Source organism: Megalobrama amblycephala, linkage group LG1 (genome assembly GCF_018812025.1).
Source record: "Megalobrama amblycephala isolate DHTTF-2021 linkage group LG1, ASM1881202v1, whole genome shotgun sequence".
Classification (NCBI taxonomy): domain Eukaryota; kingdom Metazoa; phylum Chordata; class Actinopteri; order Cypriniformes; family Xenocyprididae; genus Megalobrama; species Megalobrama amblycephala.
In genome coordinates this window covers 64977368-64987522 of record NC_063044.1, presented here as the reverse complement: position 1 = coordinate 64987522, position 10155 = coordinate 64977368, and the positions used below count along the sequence as shown (strand labels likewise).

Here is a 10155-nt window from a genome sequence, read left to right as displayed (position 1 = left end):
ACAAGAAATAAAAAGATTTTCCTTTCAAACACACCTTGTGTTTTTTGATCTGCAGTAGATCAGACTGGCAGAGCAGAAGTACAGCTCCAGATCCAGAAACAAAACAGAAAACCAACACAGTTAATGTGCAAAAGAGAGAAACCTGTGAAACACAAACATCAGTTATAACATTAACAACTGCACTGATCCATTTAATATACAACCCATGAGCCAATATTTTATTCGCAATAGAACATAGATAGCATAACAAATGTTTAAACAGAACAATTTTACAACTTTATGCACTAAATGAGCTCATTTCAAATTTGATGCCTGCTACAGGTCTCAAAATAGTTGGGACGGGGGCATGTTTACCATGGTGTAGCATCTCGTCTTCTTTTCAAAACAGTTTGAAGACATCTGGGCGTCGAGGTTATGAGTTTCTGGAGTTCTGGTGTTGGAATTTGGTCCCATTCTTGCCTGATATAGGTTTCCAGTTGATGAAAAATTCATGGTTGTCTTTCGTTTAATGTCAAATGTTCTCTATAGGTGAAAGATCTGGACAGCAGGCAGGCTAATTCAGCACCCGGACTCTTCTACGATGAAGCCATCCTGTTGTAATAGCAGCAGTATGTGGTTTTGCATTGTTCTACTGAAATACACAAGGCCTTCCCTGAAATAGACAACATCTGGAGGGGAGCATATGTTGCTCTAAAACCTTTATATACCTTTCAGCATTCATAGTGTCTTCCAAAACATGCAAGCTACCCATACCGTATGCACTTATGCACCCCTATACCATCAGAGATGTTGGCTTTTGAACTGAACGCTGATAACACGCTGGTAGGTCTCCCTCTCCTCTTTAGCCCGGAGGACATGGGGTCTGTGATTTCCAAAAAGACTGTCAAATTTGGACTCGTCTGACCATGGAACACTTTTTCATTTTGAAACAGTCCATTTTAAATGAGCCTTGGCCCACAGGACACGACGGCGCTTCTGGACCATGTTCACACATGGCTTCCTTTTTGCATGATAGAGCTTTAGTTGGCATCTGCAGATGGCACGGCGGATTGTGTTTACCAACAGTGGTTTCTGGAAGTATTTCAGGGCCCATTTAGTAATGTCATTGACACAATCATGCCGGTGAGGGATGCAGTATCGTCTGAGGGCCCGAAGACCATGGGCATCCAATAAAGGTCTTCAGCCTTGTCCCTTATGCACAGAGATTTCTCCAGTTTCTCTGAATCTTTTGATGATGTTATGCAATGTAGATGATGAGATTTGCAAAGCCTTTGCAATTTGACATTGAGGAAAAATATTTAATTGTAAATCCCTTGCAAGCAGTCACGGGAACCAGTCTGTAAACCATAGACATCAGAAGACTCTTGGTTTCACACTTTGAAATGCTTTTCCAGGCCTTTAATGTAGCCATTTTCAATTGTTGCTTGATTTGGGGAGTTTCTGCCTTTAGTCTAAGAAGTGAAAGCTTAGTTCTACACTTTAGCACTTTAGCTTTTACACTTTTAAGTTTACTTTAAGTTAAACCATCCCAACACTTATGCTCACATTAGGCATAGGGATGAAACTTCGTTTTGGCCTGATTTTGTACGAAATGACGTCACATCAGTTCGTTCTTCGATTTCGTTTGAAGTACATCGGGGTCTTAAAAGTGCTGTACTTCTTAGTTTAAAACATTTTGACAGTCAATAATGAAATGTGAAAAACTGTCAGGATTTACTAATTATGCAGCAAAAGATGCCCCCTGGAAAAAAAAAAAAAAAGAAAGAAAAGAAGAAGATTTACATGATCTATGTGCATTTTAAGATGTTTTAAGAAAAAAAAAAGAAAAAAAAAGGATAACAATAAATTTAAAACCATGTCAGTGAGCCGCAGCATACCAGGGCCCTAAACAGTGCATACACAGCAAAATCCCCAGAGTTAAATCACCTCTGCTCAGAGAACATGTGGTCCCTCTTCATAGAGTTAAATAAACATGAAGCAGAGTTAAAGTTTATTATGTTTGTGGAATTGCTTAATCAGATTTTGAGAGTTTGTATGTCTTTATTTATTGATTTCATTAGGCTGTGGCTGGAAGTCCTTTGTAGTTATTGTGCTTCTTTTCAGTGATTCTGCTTGTTAACAGCAGGCGTTCATCACTAATGCTCAATCATAACTTAATCACTTAATTTACTCATTAACTTTCACTCTGTTTCAGTGTTACTTTAACACTATATAGAGAGGGACCATATGTAATCTGAGCAGAGTTGATTTAACTCTGGGGATTTCGCTGTGTATGCACAAAATGGCCATTTTCCACACATATATCAGGATTAAGAAAATAAACTTGACATAGTATATGTGCACCGTCCACACACTCTAAACAGTGTGTACGCACTCTTTTACTGGAGTGAGAGAAGTAATGAAATGATCTGTGTGAGGCACTGATGTCAGAGAATAGTTTTACACTGCAAAATCAGTACCTTCAGTTTTTTTTTTTTTTTTTGTTCTAAACAAATATTTAGTTTCTATTTTAATTTATTTAGCTGTTTTTGTAAACTCACCCAGTCTCTCCAGTACCACCATTGCATTGGCTGAAAGTCCTCCAGCAAACACTTGACACATGTAAACTCCTTTATCTTCAGTTCTGACACTCTTCAGTCTGAGAGAGAAGTTTCCTTTGGGGATTTCATCAGTGAAGAACTCAACTCTGTCTCTGTATTGTTCATTTGATGAATCTGGTAAAGTCTCATTGTTTTGGTAGAGCAGAACCAGAATATATTCATCAGTTTTTATCCATTTAACCTCTTCAATGTGTTCAGGTTTGATGTGAGAGTCTACAGAGCAGCTCAGAATGACGTCTTCACCATCATATGCAGATACAGACCGATTAGATCCTGATACTCGCAAACACTCTGAAAGAATAAGAATGGTTTAAACATAAAAAACAACAACATAAAATGTCATTTTCATTGACTAGACCTCAAGTGTTAACTAGACCTCAAGTGTCTCACACTCACCAACATCTTTTATTTGAACCACAGTTTCACTAGATTCCTGCTGACTGTAAACTTTACATGTGTATTTTCCCTCATCTTCAGCTCTCAGATTGTCCAGACGGAGGGAGAAGTTTCCATATTGAATCTGATCAGTAAAGAAATGAGCTCTATCATGATACTCCTGCTGCTGGGCCTCTGGTCGACTCTCACCATCTTGATACAGATGAACCAGAGTCTCTGAGTCTGTTCTTCTCCATTCCACCTCCAGACCCTTCATTGGTAAGAGTTCATCAACATAACAGGGCAAAATCACTGAAGATCCCAGAGGAACAAACAGAGGACCAGATGGACCACGTACAGTGAAGCCTGTAAAGAAACAGAGAAACTGATTATATGATAACACTTTACAATAACAGTACATGAATAATCATGAACTAATACCTGAATTAATCTTTACTTCAACATGAACTCATGATTAGTTAAGGTATGAACTAATCATGAACTAATGAAGAGTGATCCTTAACTACGACAGGAGTCATAGGGATTCATGCATGAAAACAGAAGCCTTAACTACGCGTTAATACATGTTTGATAATTAATGCATTAATTAACATTTAGGGTAAACTAAATCAAACAGTCTCTATTGAAGGAATAATAAATATTTGGACTTTGAAATAAATTTAAACAATTTATTATTGTCAGAATTTAAACTAGTGACATCAGCAGCTTCATTATAAACATTACTGAAAGGCACAGGATTAGTTTGTCATTATTTTCACTGATCCTCCTTATCAAACATATAAAATACTAAATACACTAATCATTTATCTTAAAAGGTCTTAATATGTTTTGTGACATTCTTTCCTATCAAACTAAACAACTGTGACTTACAACAGTTCCTGAGGAATCGGTTCCCAAAAAAAATAACCAAACAGGAAACATGAACTAAGGTCAGGGAACATTTGCTGGATTCAGATTCAGAAGTTCACTCTCCATCCAGACGCAGGCCATGATCATACTGTACCTCCATTCTCTGACTTTTTGAAAAGTCACACAACATCACTTAACTGGGCTGAATACTTATGTAGTTGTGTTAGTACATGTGTATTTAAAGTTGATGATAAATCATGAGTTGAATTTGGTAAGTAGTTAATAATGAATTAATTATGATTGTGCCCCCTCAAGTAAAGTCATGACATAATTATGCATTATCAAGCTATTAGTTGATGTTTGTATATGCTTAGTTAATAATTAATTAATTATGATTGTGCCCCCTCAAGTAGTCATGACACAAGTATGCATTAACAAACCATTAGTTGATGTTAGTATATGGTTAGTTAATAATGAGTTAAAATTATGATTGTGCCCCCTCAAGTAAAGTCATGACACAATGATGCACTTACAAATCATTAACTAATATATGAATAAACACTAAGAGTGCCACCGTTATTCCTTTACACCCCAGTACAAAAAAATAAAAAAATAAAAAGTATTTGTATTTTATTTTTATTTATATAATTAAACATATATGGACTTGAAAGCAAGCCATAAAATACCTGTAAAGACACACATAAGGCACATTTACATGTTAAATAGGGCGCATCCACAAGCTAATGCTAATAAAAGCACATACATTTAAACGACAAAAATACAAATACAGAACTGTTTTAACTAAAAAAGTTATTAACTTAATTAAAAGTTATTAACTTTAATAACTGCACATAACCTCCTGAAAATCCCAATAAAACATGTAAAATATATCTTTAATTAATAATTTGGTTTACCAAAGCAGTCAACATTTATTAGTTTAAAATGCCAAATGCCAACAACATAACAAACGCGCCAAGAGAACACATAGCGTGCGCCACTAATGAGTCCCACCAGAAACAAACCCTACATACTTTAGTTCCGGGAATAAACTATGACTATTTAGCTATGACTAAATGTAAATGAACTATAAAAATCAGAAAACGGTTTAGATCAAATTAAATTTATTAGTGGTAGTTAGTCTATTTTCCACATTTGATTAGACGGATCTATGTAATTAATGACTAAACAATCATGTGCCATTCCAATTATTTGTCTCAAAGCTGCAGATGGCAGATTACGATATTACAGTGTAAATTATGACAGTATTAAATCACGTTTAATTCAAATTCAGAGTACTTCTTGTTTACTCTTATAGAGACTGTTTGTTTTAGTTTACCCTAAATGTTAATTAATGCATTAATTATCAAACATATTAACGCATAGTTAAGGCTGCTGTTTTCATGCATGAATCCTTATGACTCCTGTAGTAGTTAAGGATCACTCTTCATTAGTTCATGATTAGTTCATATCTTAACTAATCATGAGTTCATGTTGAAGTAACTATTAATTCAGGTATTAGTTCATGATTATTCATGTACTGTTATTGTAAAGTGTTACCGATTATATATATATATATATATATATATATATATATATATATATATATATATATATATATATATATAATAAAAAATAAAATCTCGAAGGCTATTTTCAAGTATCAACGTAAAGTGACAATACGTACCATCAGCGATCATCAGAAACATTGAAATAACAATAAACTTAATGTCCATACTTTATACAAAGAAAGAGCTATAATAAAATAATAATTTTATCATGAACATTAGAGTTTTTGTTCGCTGTCTTTCAAACGAGGCCACGTGTTAATAAAACACTTTTACTTTCACTTTCATTATGCGCGCGCGTCAGGAGATGTGCAGAGAATACCGTTATATCACTATCTGTTGGATATTTAGCGGTATCTGTTAATATATACTTGAGCAACAACTTGCCTACTAGGCTACATTACACACAAAAATGAGGAAATGGCAAAAGGCTATTGCGTGACAGCAAAAGCTCTTCTTGTTGTTTATGTGTATTTTGCTGAATAGACTACTAGGTTATTTACTTTGAATAGGCCTACATAGCCTATAATTAACTGCTTATAGCTTAAAATTTGCAGCATTTTATAAATTTGTTGTTTTTGTTTAATGAAGAAACTACATTAGCAGTTTGGTGCTGGCTGTTTTGCTAAAATAGCATTTTTTTCCTATTAAAGTGAATTAATAGAAATGTCATTGTGTCAGAATGACCAAAAGACTGAGATGACAAATTGGATATGTTTAGCTATTGAAAAATAATATATATACTTATTTATAATATTTATTCCAAAAAAGTTGGGACACTGTACAAATTGTGAATAAAAAAGGAATGCAATAATTTACACATCTCATAAACTTTATATTTTATTCACAATAGAATATAGATAACATATCAAATGTTGAAAGTGAGACATTTTGAAATGTCATGCCAAATATTGGCTCATTTGGATTTCATGAGAGCTACACATTCCGAAAAAGTTGGGAAAGGTAGCAATAAGAGGCTGGAAAAGTTAAATATACATATAAGGAACAGCTGGAGGACCGGTTTGCAACTTATTAGTTCAATTGGCAACATGATTGGGTATAAAAAGAGCCTCTCAGAGTGGCAGTGTCTCTCAGAAGTCAAGATGGGCAGAGGATCCCCAATTCCCCCAATGCTGCGGCAAAAAATAGTGAAGCAATATCAGAAAGGAGTTTCTCAGAGAAAAATTATCATCATCTACAGTGCATAATATCATCCTAAGATTCAGAGAATCTGGAACAATCTCTGTGCGTAAGGGTCAAGGCCGGAAAACCATACTGGATGCCCGTGATCTTCGGGCCCTTAGACGGCACTGCATCACATACAGGAATGCTACTGTAATGGAAATCACAACATGGGCTCAGGAATACTTCCAGAAAACACTGTCGGTGAACACAATCCACTGTGCCATTCGCTGTTGCCGGCTAAAACGCTATAGGTCAAAAACAAGCCATATCTAAACATGATCCAGAAGCGCAGGCGTTTTCTCTGGGCCAAGGCTCATTTAAAATGGACTGTGCTGGCAAAGTGGAAAACTGTTCTGTGGTCAGACAAATCAAAATTTGAAGTTCTTTTTGGAAAACTGGGATGCCATGTCATCCGGACTAAAGAGGGCAAGGACAACCCAAGTTGTTATCAGCGCTCAGCATAAAAAATAAAAAAAAGATTATATATATATATTTTTAATTAAATATAGAAATCCAAAATGTATTTAAGTATTTCATGTTTCAATATTTAACACTCATCCAGGCCACCCCATGAACCCACAGCAAAAACAGTCATTATTTCACTGTGGAGATCAGGGGTGATGGTGGTTTTGTACTAAATGCATTTTAGTTCAACCAATTTTGTACTAAATGCATTTTAGTTCATTTTAGTCCAAAAGCAGTGCTGAAGTTCAACTAAAGTTGTATTAAATATACTCGTTTGTGATGATGTGGAACTATTCCAAGTATACTTAAGTACACTTTAAATATACTCTTGTATTTAAGTTTTGAAAAGCAGAATTCACTCAGCATATACTTCAAATGTATTTTGGTGACATTTGAATTGCAATTCAATTACATTGTAAGAATGTTGAACATACATTAATATTATACTGAAAACAAACTTTGGTCCCACTTTATATTAAGTGGCCCTAACTACTATGTACATTTATAATTACACTGTTGACCCATCCCTTACACCTTACCTCTACCTACCCATACCACCAAACCTGTTCCTAACCTTACCCGTATCCACCTCAATAGCAGCAAAAGTGTTTTGCATTCAGTATGAACCCAATAAGTACATAGTAGTAATTTTTGATGTAAGTACATAGTAGTTAATATAAAGTGAAAAAAACTTAATATAAAGTGGGACCCAAACTTTTATTGATTTTAAAACACATTGCAATAGCATTCCAAGTTAAAGGGATAGTTCACCTAAAAATGAAAATTTGATGTTTATCTGCTTACCCCCAGCGCATCCAAGATGTAGGTGACTTTGTTTCTTCAGTAGAACACAAATGATGATTTTTAACTCCAACCGTTGCAGTCTGTCAGTCAAATACTGCTAGTGGATGGGAACTTCTACTATAAGAGTAAATAAAACTTGCATAGACAAGTCCAAAATAAACCCTGTGGCTCGTGACGACACATTGAAGTCCTAAGACACGAAACGATCGGTTTGTGTGAGTATTTATATCATTTTTTACCTCTAATATACCACTATGTCCAACCGCGTTCAGCACTCGTTAGTGAGGTCTGATCTCGCTCTTACAGCGACAGTGATGTCTCGCTCTTATTGAAGTATATGCGTGAGGCATCACTGCTGCTGTCAGAGCACGATCAGACCTCACTAAACGAGTGCTGAATGCAGTTGGACATAGTGGTGTATTAGAGGTAAAAAATGATATAAATACTGTTCGGTTTCTCGCACAAACCGATCGTTTTGTGTCTTAGGACATCAATGTGTCGTCACGAGCTGCAGGGTTTAATTTGGACTTGTCTATGCAAGTTTTATTTACTCTTATAGTAGAAGTTCCCATTCACTCCTATTATTTGACTGACAGGCAGCAACGGTTGGAGTTAAAAATCATCATTTGTGTTCTACTGAAGAAACAAAGTCACCTACATCTTGGATGCGCTGGGGGTAAGCAGATAAACATCAAATTTTCATTTTTGGGTTAACTTTCCCTTTAACTGGAAGTGTGCTAAAGGAATCATTATAGTGTGCTTCACATCTTTATAAATAAAGTCACAGCTTAAGAATATGCCTTTTACAGACACCACCAGTATACCAGTAACTTACTTATCCAGTGAACATCAGTGTGACAATGGGAACAGATGTATTTGTTTATTGAATGCAGGAACCAGTACAGGCTGCAATCAAACCTGGGTCACTGTTGCACAAGAGCACACAACTTGTCCATTGCACCACCACTCAGACATTATTAACGACAAGCGAACAGACATTATTAATGACAGCACAAATCATATGGATTAAAAGATGTGAAACGGCCTGTACATAACACAAAATTAACTTTAAGCTGTTGAAGAAATAAAACCATTAGACACAACATTAAATATCAAGAATGTTTTGTTTCCATTTTACTTGACATGGTTTTTCATTAATACAACATGAAACAATTGCATAAACTGGCACAACATTAGTTTTATTCTTGTGAATGCACTAAAATACAGAGTGCCCTAATCAGCCACAAGAGGGCACTCCTACCCGGACTCTTGTTTTCACCCCTTGGACTGCATTTCCCATAACACACTTTCCGGACTCATTATCCCGTTTCATTGCACCCAGCTGTTTTGTGTTTGCTCATTAGTGTCTGTCTATTTATACTTGGTTTGTTTTCTGCTTTTGTTATCGTGGTTTCATTTCATGTCACCGGCTTCCGTTTGTGTTTGGCTTTATTTTGTATGGACTGTTTTGTGGACTTTGACCCTCGCCTGCCTGGATTATGTGTATTGGATTACCCCATTAAAGCTGCACTTGGATCTTACCTCCTTGTCTCTGTGCCTATGTGACAACAGTTCCGTTTGTTTGTGGAAAAATGTGAAAGTGCAGAATTGCTTGTGTTTCAGTGTGAGCAGATGGAATAAAACTATCTATAACATTTCTCTGCCGATTCTTTGCATGCTTTAACTCTCAATGCACCATTGACTTAAAATGCAATGAAATGAATTGGCGGTCTCGCATTACGCTGTGGATTTAAATGTGACGCATAAATTAAAATTATTTACTTTTCATGCAGTTAACATTTCTGAATTTGACATTTTAACTTTTTGTGTCTGAAAGACTGGTCAGGATCGGTTTAATAATTTGTTAAATAATTCATAATATTTTGACAGCCCAAAGGGCTGCAGGCCCGTTGCACTTTGAAATGTGGACATTAAAGTAGCATTATTGGGTAAAGTGTGTTGCAGTAGGTGCTTTGGAATGCATTAGAAATACACTAAAGTAATAAAAACTACTGATCAGGTACATTAAGTTCTTTCACCATTCATCAAACTGACTATGTGGTGTTCTTTGTTTGTCATAATTACAAATATTTTGTAACTACTTTCTATATGTATGTATATCTGCTTTGCAACCATGCAAAATTGTGAAAAGTGCTATATAGAAATAAATTTTAATTGAATTAAACAATAGCCTACCTGATACTCAAAGTAGGAGCAAATTCATAATTATAAAAATTACTTATGATTATTGTTTGCAACTCAAAATACATTTCCTGTAAACTTTTATCTAG

General features: G+C 35.4%; 1 protein-coding gene across 2 annotated transcripts; it reads right to left on the bottom strand.

Moving 5' to 3' along the window:
• Window positions 1-35: 35 nt before the first annotated feature.
• LOC125279900 (butyrophilin-like protein 2) lies at window positions 36-5697 on the bottom strand. 2 transcript variants are annotated; one of them, XM_048210033.1, is made up of 4 exons: window positions 5530-5697; window positions 2997-3341; window positions 2541-2891; window positions 36-142 (listed from the first exon to the last, which is right to left on the bottom strand). In XM_048210033.1, the coding sequence occupies exons 1-4, from the start codon at window positions 5576-5578 to the stop codon at window positions 60-62; spliced, it is 828 nt and encodes a 275-aa protein (XP_048065990.1). In that variant the 5' UTR covers window positions 5579-5697; the 3' UTR covers window positions 36-59. The 2 variants fall into 2 exon arrangements, with proteins under 2 accessions (XP_048065990.1, XP_048065998.1); XM_048210041.1 differs by lacking the exon at window positions 36-142 and adding an exon at window positions 1675-1741 and having other exon boundaries at window positions 5530-5696.
• Between the last annotated feature and the right edge of the window lie 4458 nt (window positions 5698-10155).